Here is a 15,057-nt window from a genome sequence, read left to right on the forward strand (position 1 = left end):
TAACTTTACTCATTTTTCATACATTGTCTTGGTCTCCGTGTCCCCCTCCAATGTAAACAATTGAGGGGGACGGAGGGAGTATTTTTTATTATCCGGTCAAATCACTTAAAAATGTGTGTCAAAAAGTCAAACGTCATAAATTAAAAAACGGAGGAGTATCTTTTAAAAATATCAATTGACTTAGGAGAAATGTCCAGAATCAATTTAATCATCCTACTCCCTCCGTCCCGGTCATTTCTATACGATTTCCTTTTTGGGATGTTCCATCATTTCTATACATTCCCAAAATAGCAACTTTTAATAATGTAAAACACTATTACACCAACTACTTTCTTCCACTATCTTCATTTTATAATAATATAAACACTATTACACCCACTACTTTTCTCCACTATCACAAATCTATAATTAAATATAAATGGGACCCGCCACCTACCCACTTTTCATCTAACTTTACTCATTTTTTACACTTTTTCTTGGTCTCCGTGTCCACACCAAATGTATATAACCTACTGGGACGGAGGGAGTATTTGAGAAAGTGAAATCGATATTTTGATTTATATTGAAATCTTACCAGTTGACTGATTTTAATAATACATATATATAAATGTGACTAAAAAATGAATTAATATATTTACGCACCTAAGAATAATCCGACACAAATTTTTATGTCGTTAAACATTTAATTTTTTGACATCCAATGCATGGAATTTCTTAAGAAAATTAAAATGTACTCCCTCCGTCCCTCTGATTTCTATACACTTTCTTTTTCGAAATTTCAAAATTTTCCAAACTTAAGATCGACGGAGTATGTGTTCCGAGTTCCGCAGGTAAGATTTGTCTGTAAACAAAAGTGAAGTGTACATACAAAGGCACGCGAGCTGTATAGTAGCGTGGAGGGAAGGGAGTTGTAGTGGACAAGTGGAGAAATGAGGCGACCTCACAGCAAAATCAGCCAGGCGGGACCCTCTCAGCTGGATAAGATTGGGGTGTTTTCATGTGACTTGTCTGGCTGCCACACTTTGCTGATCCTTTCCAAACAAATATCCTCCTTTGGTTCCTTTTCTTGGTCAACTTATGACAATGGACCTACTTTCTCTACATCACCTTGCATAAACTCATCCTAGTTTTTTAAAAGATTCAATGCACTTGACATTTTGTAATTTGTATGGATTTAATTGATTAATTGATATCTATGTTTTTATAATTAATACTCACTCCATCCCAAATTAATTGTCTTATTTGACTTATTTGACTCGACTTTGACTGAAAAATATGTTTATTAAATAATTGAATAAAATTATGAAATTAATTGAAAAGATCATCATATCTATTTTAAAACCTATTTTTCAGTTTTGTAAAATTGTAAAAAATAATTTTTAATTTTCGATTAAAGTTGGGTCAAATTGATCACGAAAAAGTCAAAATTGGGACGGAGGGAGAAATATATAAGACTCTTGTTTACGAAAAAATAACTTGACACCAAGATGATAAAAAAGCAGAATCAAAATTTGTAGATATAAAATAAGATGTTATATAAATAATCATAAAATAACCAATTTTTAGAAAAACATTTAGAGTTAAGAAGACCCTCCTAAATTTTGAGGCCCACGAAATGAAGTTTATGCGGGCGCGCTTGCCCACTTCAAGGGTTCCTATCAGCATGTTACCCATATTATGAAAGAATATTTATTGTGGCCCTCTTGCCTGTTGGGGTATAGATACAACTGCCTGGACATTTGTTAGAGAAGCATCGAATCAGAGCCTGAATTATAATAAGAAATCAGTGGAACAGTTGCTTGTATTTTGGAACTAATTTATGTTTTGTAGGAGAGAGTATAGAGGAGAAGTGGTTACCCAAATAACAGGTCTCAGCTGGAAGCTGAAACTTGTGAATATGTAGTTGCCTGGTGCTATATGCCAACTGATAAAGTAATAGCATGAGTTTATCAATGTGGTAATATTGTCCTAAACCAGTTTATTAGTGTTTTTAACCTCAACAAGCCTATTAGAGGCATCCAGCAACCGTGAGTTAACTAATTGCTTCCAGGAACACGGTGAAATTCCCGCATCAAGGTTCCTTGCAAGTAGCTAATTCTCAAGTATAAGCAAATTTAAGATTGCAAGGCCATGTTCTTCAGATTAAGCTTACCTGACAGCAATATCTTGAAGGATCCAACACACAACCTTGGGCAGCTTAATCCTTGTGGGGCCAAATGGGCAAAAACCAATCCCAACAAGACAAATCCAACTCCCAGAGGGACTGGTTTAGACAAGTCCAATTTGTAACACTGGATTGGAAGAGACAGTTCTAGGACCTACAAGTATAAACTACTCCCTCTGTTTTATTTTATAGGCCGTTTGACTTTTCGGTACACACTTCTAAGCGCAGGTACTAAAGATTGAAATCCACAATATTGAGCAAGACAATTCCATTCAATAAAAATCCCTTGCATGAATTGAGAACATCAACTTTCTTACCACCTAAGACCAATTCTGTTTGTTCGGTTAGTTGACAGATTTATGTAAAAAAAGGCCATATCACTAAGGAAGGTCTTGTATATGCCACATTTTTACACTATTTTAAGTTAAAGAGCTTTCCGCTAGAGGTTTAAACCTGTGACTTGGTGGATAGCAAGCAGAGACACTCGACTACTTCCCCGAATATGACTATTATAATCACTGTGCTACTTAAATATGAAAGTAATACATGTGCAAGACCATTTATGTGCACAATTATCCAGTAGCAGCTAACCTGACCATGTAAATCAAACAAGTTTATAAAAATTATAACTGGATGCTCCCACAATACAACTCTGTAATATATTCGCAAAACAGGGTTCAGCAGAGCAGTGAACATCTTCAAAATAAGACAGAAACAAAAACATTTGATCTATATCAAGCAAGAAAAGACCTTCAACTCGGTGAACAAGATTGGGATGAATTTCAAAATCTTCTTCCAACAGACCTAAAGTGCTACGACCCTGGTAATTGTTGACACTGAAAACTAGATAAGTTAAGCACAACTATTTATCAACTTCCATTGCCTGGGAAGCCTTTGCTTTAGCCAATGGTGTCAGTCTCGTCTTCAACTTTTTCTTGCCAACAGTGAAACCACTTGCACCCTTTTTCTTCTTCTTCTCAGTACCATCCACCTTTAAAATAAATGCACAAACTATTAAACCACAAGTCCACAACAGATAAAATTAGGAACACTTGAAATTCTGCACTCAAACAGGTTTTTACGTAATCATTGCATGATATAGAGCTTTAAGCTGTTGCTGATTATCTCTATGACAAATACATGTCAGAATCATATAAAAAAAAGTACAAACCGACAATGAAGCAATATGAACCCAGCACAGGTTCTTAACCATTTTTATTTTTGAAATAAACAGCCAAAGAAAGAACCGAGACCACCTCTAAAAGACTAAAAAAGATAACCAACTAAGCACAAGCAAACACGTCCCGCCAAATGTTAAAGTTACCTAATTTTACCCAAAACATTGATCATAATGTCTCATACTCAAACTGAATTATGTACACAATGGGTTACCAAACATGCTGCACATCACAAAACCAAAATCAAAATAGTCTTAAATCACAATTTACTAAAGCAATCATCTTCTCATCAATACATCACAAATCAAAGCACAAACACAACAAATTCAAAGCAAAATAATACACACAATTCATTCATACAGAAATCGAAAGAATCACTTACCTTCATCTTGCTCTTCCTGGCTTGAAGCTTCTTAGCTAGCTTCTCAAGCTGCTCTTTTTCCCCTAAATTTCATAGCAACAAATCAGCCAAAACAACACATAAACACACAAATCAATACATAAAAATTTAAATTGAATAAATGGGGTGGTCTAAAATACGTAAATCTGACTTACTTCGAAGCTCGAATTCATACTGTCTCTTCCTGCGACCCAAATTGTTCTTCTTCGACATTTTTGTGGAACTCTAACCCTAGCAATTAATCGGGTCTGAACCACCCGAGCCTGATTATATATACAAGCCTAATTGGGCTGTGTCGGTTTTCAATCGGTTACCCGGTCCATTCACAAATAATACTCTTTTCTACTTCTTTTTTCACAAAATAGCAATATATTTTATTCAAAAAATTAAAAAAATTGCAATATATTACTACTTAAATTTGATGTACGATATTAAATTTCCCTTTTAATATTTTAAACTTTTAGAATACTAAACTTTACTAATATGCTAAATTTATGATTAAAATTTATAGTTCGACCGTATATTTAGTCACAAAACTAGTAACACATAGAGCAAGTTGTTAGTGATTTAGGTTTTGTTAATATGTCGAATGAAATCAGATCTGAGATAATAGATATAAAGAAATTTGTATAGATGTTGTATACAATTACAAATACCAGATAAAAGCAATAATAAATATATATTTTCAATAAATTATCCATTATAGTATTATAGTTTAGAATTTGGATATATTAGAACCAAATTTAATAGACAATTCGACCTTAAATAAAAAGAAACTAGTAGTCATTTTCAAAGAAGCGCAAGGTGCTTTATTTGATCAGATGCTTGTCCGCCAAAATTCACGAACAATGCTGAAAATGGCAGCAGAATATTCTGATGGAGTGATGAGGATTTTTGCTACATGGGCATTGCTGAAGAATATTGAACTATGGCACCAAAGCTGTGCAACACTCATTCGTATGCATATCTAGTTGTATTCTAGGGCATGTGTTCTGTTTGCAAGTAGTGATGGGTATATAACATGATCATATTTCTGATTACCATGGTGTAAAAATTTATCCAGAGAGTAGTGGTTGTTCAGAAGATACATAATCCTGATCTAACCATGAGTCCTACTTGTTCTGCTCACTTTGCCTTTCAAAACTGCAGCTCTCATTCGGAAGTGGCCAGATCAGACGCAATTATGCAAGAGTCACTAGAGTCGAAGAAAAAAGGTGATATTGCTTTCAGGTCGCAGGGAATTTCAGACTGCAATTGGAAAAGGGTAAATTTTCCGGTTTTGCACATTGTGTTATGTCTACAAGCAGCATCAGTTTTTACCCTTGGAATGGATAACAAAGCACAAGTAGCGCTGGAAGGTGAAAGAATGCCAACATCTGGACACTAAAATAGTTACAGACAGATTTGTAAATGTTACTCTTTTGTTTGCATAATGACATAAATGCTTAGAGTACCAAATCCTTGCCTGGGGATTTTGTATCCACAGTTTGTACATAATGTAGGTCACAAAGTTACATGAACAGCAGCAAAAGGATCGAGTGTGAAATGGGAATCCAGTAAGAGTGCACTAGTAGTTTTATATGTTATTAAAAAGAACAAGATATGCATATATATTAGACATATCATGGGAGAAGAAACAACCGCCTCAACATCCAAAGGGTACTCCCTAGTCCCTCGCAGCCCCAAGCCAGAATTCGGTTTCCAATTTCAATAACTCAAATTGCAACAGACTTGCAACTAAGTACAGACTCGTCTGAAGTTAATCTTGGTAGAGATGAACTCACCAGTAGTCCATCCATACTTCCTGCTGCATTCCCAACATTGAATACCACCGTGCTAAGCCCCTTTCCAACAACATATATACTTTTTCCAATTGCAACAAGCTGGCATGGTGGCCTTGTTAGTAGAGGTGAAAGCCTCCCGACTGCCACCCACTCTCTAGTGTCCTTTTTCCACAACATCAGTCTGGTTCCTGAACTCTGATCCAACACATAAAAGTTGCCATCTACAACAACACCCGGACCGCGCCAGCCTGATGCCATATCACTATCTACATGCTGCCATGTGCCATTTAACGGTTCATAGACAACAGCATACACATGAGACGAAACTGCAGAAATTCCACAGCGTATATAGATCTTTCCATCCAAGACCACAGAATCTTCAATATCAGGCACAATGTTTGGGTCCACATGGGATTTCCAGCAATTTGTGCAAGAGTCAAAGGTGTCCCAAGAATGTGGATCACTTGATCCCGATCCTATCCCCCCAATTGCATACATCTTATCATCCAAAGCTTCACAAGCAAAATAGCATCTGAAATAAATAAGTAAACTGAAGACATTATATCACTGTGAACACAAAGAAACAGTAGGCATGCAAACTTACAATTATAAGAAGAAATAAAGAATACAGAAAACAAAGAAATGTACCTCGCTGTTGACAAGGGAGGAGCTTCATTCCAAGTGTTTGTAGCAGCATCATAGCAGTATACTTCATCAGTGGCATCTTCAATCCAACCACAGCCTCCCATCAAGTAAATTTTACTTCCCAGCACATCAAATCCCATCCCTTTCCTCCTCAAGCTGCGAGGTGGAAGGTTTTGAACACGCTTCCAACCCTTTTTCGACATGTTAGGATCCAACATATAGAAACTAAGATTTTCAGATTTATCTCGACACAAAGCATATATCCAAGTCTCGGCTAGATTATGCTTCTGACGGTAAGACTGCCACTCTTGACCACAAACCAATTCTCTCCACCTTTTTGAAACACATTTGAGGCTTGCATGATACTTCCTTGGAATCCTTGCTAGACACAAGATGGCAATGTCATCAGGGAGCCCATATAATATTGATGATCGCTCGGGATCTGTTTGATTAGTCCCCAATCCACTATCTGTAGGTTCCATACCAGAGCTGCAAAGCCAAACCCTTCCGATTACAAATTAATTTTATAATATGCCAAAGATAACTACTCCCTCTGTCCCCCTCATTTCTTTACGTTACTTTTTGGCACGTTTTTCCACACTCATTTAGAGTATAGTTTCATAAAAAAGAAAATTTGTATAAAAAGTTATGAAACTATACTTTATAGGAGCCTCAAAATGCGTGCAAACAGTGAACGTAAACCACCACGGGGGACGGAGGGAGTAGTAAAAAAAAATGTGAATTTTTAAGTTTGTTTTTAGAAAGTAAACGCAATGATTCAAGATCACCGCTTAAAATATATTATAGACTAAAACAAAGCCACCTAAGAACATTATAATTGTCAATGATGGCCAACCCAAACTTTGGTACCATAAGCAATTTCCACACAATAACTCAGCATCTGTTCTTTAAAAGAAAATCAAAGTAGAGGCAATAGCCTACACTAAACCATATAACTAAAGACTATTTTCCAATGTTCACATAGATTTCATCCCAATAGAACCTGATAAATATCACATAAAGCTGAATCCACGGGAACAACAACTAGATAACACAAATCAAAAGGGAAATTTCCAAAATGAAACATATAAATTGAAGACAAATGAATAACAAACATAAGCTTTTACTATATCACATTATCCCCCCCCCCCCCCCCCCCCCCCCCCTCTCTCTCAACTCTCGAAAGAATTGGGGCTTGCAGTCAGTCTATTGCAGTATCCAGGGGTCACAATATTCACAGTCATCGACCCCGAGGAAAAAAAAAATTAGATTCGGACGTACCCACTTATCCCCCTCAAAAATAGATCATTTTGGTCATCAATTGGGCACCTTAACCACTAGGCCAACTCTGAGTGTCTCTAAAAATTTAACATTACTGTCGAAAAAACACAATCTTTGAACCCAAAATTCCAGTCTTGCTAAAGATCAAAACCCTGCCATCACTCACCAGATCCACAACCATTTTTACAAGTCTTAGCAAACCCAAGTCAAGCATATACACACACAGATATATAGATGAATAAAAACAAATAGAACCCAATTCATGGAATTAATAGAGAAGTCAAATAAAGGAACATCCAAACAAACAGATCAACAAGAAACAAATGCAGCAAATATAATCATCAACAAATCTGAAATACGTCATGTCATGTATACGGAAGTGAATCAATGAAAACTCACCTGCGGTTTGAAAATCGATGCGTTTGATAAAGCAAAAATGAAGAAGTAACGGCGGAGTATATATGTCCCGGTGTCACTTTTATAGTTAAGCTTTTGTTTCATATAATTAGTTTTACTGATTTCTTTAAAGAATTTTTTACAATTATTTTATATTTTCTGACATGTATTTTGAATTTTTATAACCTAAATTATATGACCTTATTTAGCTAACATGGTTTTTAATAAATTAAAACTTAACTTAACAATAGTCATAAAAACGAGATGGCAGGTATTAAAATAAATATATAAATATATTTTATGAATGTGTGGTTGTATAATATTAAATGGATGATTCATACTTTTTGATGCATCCAAAAAATAAAAGGAGATCATATAAATGAGATAAAGAAAGTATTTTTTAAATGATTTTTATAACTTTTTGTTCCGAACAAAAAATTATTAATTTTTTATTATAAATAAGTAATATCTCAACTACTCCCTCCGTATCTTTTTTCTTTTCCTATTTGTAATGTCGGTACTGTTCATAACATGAGACAAATTACTAATTTACATCTAATCTATAAAACTAAATATAGTCATGAGTGATCTTGTTAGATTCGTATTCACGAGTACTTTAATACGGTGAAGTTTTTATATTTAATGCTACTACGAAATGAAAGATATTAACGATGAAAAGTGTGTGTTGGCAAACGTGAAAAGTACAAACAGGAAAAGTATTTAGGGACGGAGGGAGTAACAAGATATAAAATGTCTTAGAGCAAGTCCAATAGGTGTGCTAAATCAAGTCTTAAATCCAAAAATAGGGAATATGGGATAAAATTGCACTCCAACACTATGCTAGTGATGCGCTAAATCACTAGCACAAGCTTCCCCTTCCCTATTTTTAGAATATGCTAGCCACTCCTAAACTATTTTTATCATTAAAATATTCATTTCTCTCTCTTCTCCACATCATTTCCCTCTCTCCTCCACACCAAAGTTGTTTAAATTTAATATTATTATAATAATAGGGAATGAATATAGGAAGTACTATTGGAGCTCATGTGCTAAATCTTGTGCTAAATCACTAAGACATATTATTTTATAATATTTTTAGGGAACCCCTTAGCATAGTGTTGGACTTGCTCTTAAGAAAAGAAATACGAACATTTTGACATGTTAGTTAAGTACAAATTTATTCATTATACAAAATATATCTTATATTAAACAAATTCTATAAATATTTAAACATGTTAGTTATGCAAGAATTTATTCAGAGATGTTATATTTACGAACTCAACTCCCACTCATGTTATAAATACATGGAGATCAAATGCAAGATTATATGGATCAGACCAATTATGTGAAACAGGTTTACACGGCTTCCTTGCGTTTCTTACGGGTGTCTAGTTGAATATGCAAAACAACATCGCTTGACAACACTTTTCGAAGCTAACACGCCTAATAGACAGCGAACAAAGTTACGAAAGAACTTTGAGAAAATTTGCAAACAAAATAGTGATGTTTGCGGTTTGAAATGCCAACCCTCATTACATCCAACTAGACTGTCCGCATAAATTTTCTGCTCTGTAGCGTAAATCTGCTCTGGTCCCAGAATGGATCAAGATAAAAATGTTCTTGCAAAAGGATATGAATAAGGGTTTTTAAAAAAATATGGATCTGCAAATATGGGTTTTAAAAATGTAACACAAATACTTGAGTATATACATCACAATTCGTCAAGCTTGGACTCAGTGGTATATCTCCTTTGTATACTTAAGTGTGTGACATCACAATTTCGACACAGCTGCAACATCTGGGGTCTTCGTCTTTCTAATTACCCCTTCCTGTGTTATTGTTACAAGCAGCTACAAATCAACATGCACACACTCAGTTGCTGGACGATTCAACTGCATAGTAGCACATAAACGAACATAGTTGGACAAACAAATAATACTTGTTAAGTTACATACCTCTCCTTTTCTATTAAACATCTGTCCTGTAACAAAGCCACGTGCATTGTAAGCCGCAGGACTTTCTATCTGTAAAAATAAATTATATATATATTTCAATAGGCTCCTTTAGTCGATATAATAGTATAATAGAGGGGGAATGAAGAAAAAGATATATGATATATTTGATTGAATTAATTGGTCCCCACCACAAATAATGTCCAGTCATCAGCTCTGAAGGGCCTGTGAAACCACATTCTGTGAAAAAGTTTTAGTTAGGCTACAGCTACATATTTTGACTACGTCAATTGTAGAAAGTAAAGTAGAAAAATGTATCAGAAATGTACATGTCCTTCTGAAAAGAGAATTTTGATATCACTGAACCTCAGAAAGTGTCTAACAAGTCAAACATATTTAAGGGAAATATTTGTCATGAAAAATGCGGTAAAGAACTTCTGCCCTTACGCGTGATCTAAACTAAAAGCTGATAGTTTCAAACCCTTTGCACGATGTGGATTCATACTTATTCCCACAAATGACAGATCCGAAGTAAACGCAGCTATACATCTGCAATCACATTAGATAATAACTTTTAGCTCTAGAAAAACATAAATTCAGCTAAAAGAAGATATGTATTCCTTGGCTTAAATCTTAGCAGATATATCTCTCCTCTAGGTAACAAGAGGCTGAGATTTGTTTGAGCTTCAGAGCAGACATTGGTGTGTGATTATTTACAATGTCTCAGAAATACAATAGATTATTATGTTACAAAATATCTAATACACTGATCATAGAACCAGTAGGGAAGAGCTAGACATTAAATAAGGTATCTGAATTTAGTGAAAAATTGATATCTTTATAAGCATCACCACTTTGCAATGTGTAGTTTCTGACAAAAATTAGCTATTTAATCTTGTTATGAATGCTCCTGATGACAGATCTGTGGTTGTAAGCAACTAGACTGCTATTTCAGAGTGCAATATGCCATTATAAGATATTTGCAGTATGATGCTTTTATGATAATTACTTCCTTTTAAAGACTAGGAGAAGTTATATACTGTAGGAACAAGTTACTAGAAGATCTAGGAAAATCTGTGCGATGCCCATCTATGCAAGTGAGAATGTAGTAATCTTAATGAGCAGTCATCAACCTCCCTAGTTTAAACAAAACACAAAATTTTACATTACAGTGGAAAACAGGCACAAACAGAGAAATTTAGAGACGGCGAATCTGTCACTAGGACCAAACCAAGCAGATAAGTGGTGTCATTAGGCCCTCTCCTATTCTAAAACCAACTGATACTTTTTCTCATGCTTCCATCACCATTTGCAGAAAACATTAACCAAATATACAATTTTATCTGATCAAATTAGATTCTTACCTGTGCAGAGCTTGGTCATCCGAAACTTTTCCCTTCGCTCTAAACCAGTAACGCTGACTGCATCAAGAGGTGCCAATGAGCCGTGACACTTTTTACAATAATTTAATAGCACGAAATATAGTTTTATAAACTCTAGTTTTGCTAAAAATAAGCCATAAGCCATAAATTTTGTTTTTTTTTTTCAATCTTGGGGGGGGGGGGGGGGGGGGGGGGGGGGGTTGGATACCTTGGAGGAGACTTAGTCTGATTCGTCGAAGTATTAGGATCACAAAACCTGATATCAACTGGATATGGGACAAACTTCTGAGTAGCAATTTTATTTCGGTACGTCCTGTTACATCTGACTGTTAGGACTCACCAGGAATACGATAAACTTACAAGGTGAATATTGACGTACTCTTTTAATATGCAGATAAAGACTTCAAAACCTTTTATACCTTCTATTAATAAGCAAAGCAAAACCCCCCTTTCAGTGGAATATCAGAAGTGCTAAATACCAAAGTACCGAAATTTGGTTATCATCCTATAGGTTTTTCTATATAATAATTAATATTATCATACTACTATAAAAATACTTCTATATTGGTTAGAATTTTGTAATGCAACGATTATATCACCAACAGAATTACATCGCCAACAAGGCAACAAACTATTTGTTTTGATTTTTAAATCTCAAACGATTTATATGAAACAACTCTATAAAATTCCTATTATGCTTTAGAAATCAAATAAATAAAGACTCCATATTTATATTATTAGCCAAATCCATATTAATACAAAATTTAATTGAAACTCGTGTCCTTCACAAGATCGCGATAAAGACGAAGAAGGTGGTGGTAACATTGCCATGACAAACGCAAAGTCCATGAAAATGAAGCCACTGCCAATACTAACTACCATAAAATAATTGTCCCATTTTCAGCATATAGTCAAAGGACCGAAACACAAGATATTGTCAAACAAATGATAAAAATTAGTTTTGAATTGAAGTTATTTAACTTAAAAGCTCTGTTAGACTCTCATATTGGCTAAGATTTTGTAATGTAACGATTATCCTACCAATAGAATGACCTCGCCAACAAAATTATTTGTTTTTATTTTTAAAACTCAAATAATTTAATTTACGATACAATTCTATAAAATTCCTATCATGTTTCAGAATTTAAACAAATAAAATGTTCATATTAATATTATTAGCCAAATTCGTATTATTTATAAAAGGATCGAAACACAAGACATATAAAAAAAATTGATAACAAATTAGTTTTGAATTTAAGTTATTTAATATGAAAACTCCGTTAGACTTTTATATTAATTTCTTAAAACAAATACCACTACTACACCTACAAGAATTCCAATTAGCGTTACACGTAACAATTACCTATTAGACGTCTAAAACATTATGAGTAAAAAACTTTTAAAGTTTATTAAGATTAAAGACCCTACAAATCAACTTATATTTGTTGGTGTTGAATATTTTTTCCATCACTTTGGAAATCATAAAAAAATATAATGATTTTACTAAAATAAAACATCACTCTAGAATAATTTCATATCGTTACATGTATTTAAAAACAAATTTTTAGTAAAAATCAAACTTTAAACAGAATATAATGTTCATACATAGAGAGTTTTATATTTGAACAACCATAATTTAAATAAGTATATTAGAAAGATGACAATGTAATCAAATAAAAAGAAATTATATTTCAAATAAATAATAAATTTATAATATTTATTTAAAACCTTGTTTGGCACGGGTCATAAGCTAATTACAGTTAAATATGCATTTAAAACTTACCAATATTAGAATGCAGATGGAATTTATCTTAAGAATATAATAGTACATCACAAAACTTCCAAAGTCATAACAGGCCTCGTGATATGATTTTACTATAGTTAAATGATCAGCAAATAAAAAATATATATTTTTAATTTATATATTAGTCTGATAAAACAGTTAAAAGACTTGCCAATTTTTTTTAAACATGCAAGATTTTAAAAAATGAAAAATAAACCTCTAATATACCCTCTTCCTGGAAACATAAGTTTTCCTTGAAAACAAATGCATAGATGTGAAAGTGAAATGAAATGGAACTGGTTAAATCTCAAAGTAGTCATTAAAGTGATAACCGGAACTCACATTTTCGCCAATGTTACATAAGTTATGGGTGGCAAAATCCGAGTAGCCCCGAAACCCGAAATTAACCCAACTCAAAATTTTATGAATTAGGGTTGAGATTCTGTGTTTCGGGTCAGCTTGGTTGACCTCGAGTACCCGAACCCAATCCGAAAACTATATATATATAATATAATGTGTATACTATATAAATTTATTGTGTATACGAGTAATATAAATTTACTGTACATAATTGCTTACCTTGTGGGATATATATATATATATATAGGGTCATGTTCCACTTGAAACCCTTTGTCTAAAAACTTTTTGGAACCCTAAGTCTAAAAACTCTTAGAACCCTTAGCCTTATTTCTAGTATTAATTAGGATTCTGCAACAGAATTGCACATGCAAAACATGTCATGTTTATGTATTATATTTTAAAATTATTTTTTGAACACACACAATGATGCAAAAAAACATGTATTTTAGATTTAAATCCTGAAAGTCTATTTAAAATTTAGGGTTCTGCAGTAGAACCTTAGTGGTCTAAGTTTCTATTTAAAGATTGTTTTCCTCTTGAGCACGACAATATATATATATATTATATATATATATATATATATATATATATATATATATTCCAACGATCGATTTCCATATCATATGTGCTATATTTCGATGTGATTCAGAGAATTTTTTATTTCAGTTTGTAGTTTTTAGTTTAAGAATGATTTGTAAGAAGGGTTTGTAGTGGAGTAGGACCCTATATATCTCTTATGGGACTAAGACTACCTGGATAGACGAGCATCTGTTAATCTTCTCTCCCGCAACTCTTCCATTGATAAAAGCTGTTGGGTTCAAAAATCGGAAATCACTGATATAGATGTCTAAAGATAGCTGATAAATTAGACTGAATGGCTGAACATTAAAGATAAGCGTAATTTTGTTACTGTTTCTGGATCAGGCACAGAAGGCATCACTGCATACTGGTGATCAAACCCTTCCTCTTCTTTCTGTAAGATTAGTTTATGTTATTTGACACATACTTGGATTTATTGACATATTATAAAATCTGAAACACTCAAGAGAGGATGTATTAAATCTTATGGTGCAACAAATACTTGAAAACTCGTAGTGGTGAATTATTCATCTGTTTTTATTGGCGATCTTTTAAGTTCAATCAATTGAGGGCAAATGGGGGGAGGGGGAAGTTTGATTTATGGGTAAATCAAAGCAGCGCATAGGATACATACATATATGTGCGTGTGTGTGAGTGTGCGCGCGCAATATAAAAAAGTAAGGATACAGTTTTAATGTCAGAATGCTTCTTTTTAAGCAAAATTAATTATTTTCTTTATTGAAACAAAAAGTCAATTAGCAACCAGGGTGAACTACTCATTTTTTTACTTGTATCGTAAAATAAGCACTTGAGGGTACGTAAAAAACAATTGTGAAGCTGACTTTTGCGTTATAAAGATGGCTTAAGAAAATTTTTGTCATAAAAAGATACAGTAGACGACTACTTGAATTCTCTTTAAGCTCAACTATTTGAACTTATGGGTACAAATAGATTATAAGCCGATTTTAGCAAATAAAATGATTTGACTAGTTTATAATAAGCTAATTTTCCCCTCCCCAATTTATTCTGGTTTTAGGACACTGTTGGAGAAAAAAATAAATCCTACTCGAAGGGAATTGATATAAAGTGCTTATGTTCTGTTCTTAATTTGGGAAAACCGTTACAAATGTTAAAAGTACAACATTTGAAAAGA

The 15,057-nt window shown here is 33.6% G+C and overlaps 3 protein-coding genes across 7 annotated transcripts in view; all 3 read right to left on the bottom strand.

The window, feature by feature from the left end:
- Nucleotides 1–2,756: 2,756 nt before the first annotated feature.
- LOC108195190 (uncharacterized) lies at nucleotides 2,757–4,050 on the bottom strand. Its single transcript, XM_017362142.2, has 3 exons — nucleotides 3,898–4,050; nucleotides 3,725–3,786; nucleotides 2,757–3,155 (listed from the first exon to the last, which is right to left on the bottom strand). The coding sequence occupies exons 1-3, from the start codon at nucleotides 3,953–3,955 to the stop codon at nucleotides 3,027–3,029; spliced, it is 249 nt and encodes an 82-aa protein (XP_017217631.1). The 5' UTR covers nucleotides 3,956–4,050; the 3' UTR covers nucleotides 2,757–3,026.
- Nucleotides 4,051–5,101: 1,051 nt separating this feature from the next.
- On the bottom strand, nucleotides 5,102–7,984 carry LOC108193641 (F-box/kelch-repeat protein SKIP4). 2 transcript variants are annotated; one of them, XM_017360385.2, is made up of 3 exons: nucleotides 7,852–7,984; nucleotides 6,175–6,660; nucleotides 5,102–6,058 (listed from the first exon to the last, which is right to left on the bottom strand). In XM_017360385.2, exons 2-3 carry the CDS (start codon nucleotides 6,651–6,653, stop codon nucleotides 5,458–5,460), a joined length of 1,080 nt encoding a protein of 359 aa, XP_017215874.1. In that variant the 5' UTR covers nucleotides 6,654–6,660; nucleotides 7,852–7,984; the 3' UTR covers nucleotides 5,102–5,457. The 2 variants fall into 2 exon arrangements, with proteins under 2 accessions (XP_017215874.1, XP_017215875.1); XM_017360386.2 differs by lacking the exon at nucleotides 7,852–7,984 and having other exon boundaries at nucleotides 6,175–6,675.
- A 1,463-nt stretch (nucleotides 7,985–9,447) lies between these two features.
- Nucleotides 9,448–15,057, bottom strand: part of LOC108196071 (acyl-CoA hydrolase 2) — a 41,264-nt gene continuing 35,654 nt past the window's right edge. For 2 of the 4 annotated variants that reach the window (XM_017363166.2, XM_017363165.2), the window contains exons 10-17: nucleotides 14,236–14,298; nucleotides 14,078–14,133; nucleotides 11,391–11,495; nucleotides 11,165–11,221; nucleotides 10,248–10,349; nucleotides 9,992–10,040; nucleotides 9,804–9,872; nucleotides 9,448–9,698 (exon numbers count right to left, since the gene is read on the bottom strand). In XM_017363166.2, the coding sequence (XP_017218655.1) occupies nucleotides 9,621–9,698; nucleotides 9,804–9,872; nucleotides 9,992–10,040; nucleotides 10,248–10,349; nucleotides 11,165–11,221; nucleotides 11,391–11,495; nucleotides 14,078–14,133; nucleotides 14,236–14,298 (579 nt within the window). In that variant the 3' untranslated portion in view covers nucleotides 9,448–9,620. The remainder of the gene's footprint in view (nucleotides 9,699–9,803; nucleotides 9,873–9,991; nucleotides 10,041–10,247; nucleotides 10,350–11,164; nucleotides 11,222–11,390; nucleotides 11,496–14,077; nucleotides 14,134–14,235; nucleotides 14,299–15,057) is intronic. The other 2 variants (XM_064081463.1, XM_064081462.1) reach the window with 1 other exon arrangement.

This window comes from Daucus carota, chromosome 7 (genome assembly GCF_001625215.2).
Source record: "Daucus carota subsp. sativus chromosome 7, DH1 v3.0, whole genome shotgun sequence".
Classification (NCBI taxonomy): domain Eukaryota; kingdom Viridiplantae; phylum Streptophyta; class Magnoliopsida; order Apiales; family Apiaceae; genus Daucus; species Daucus carota.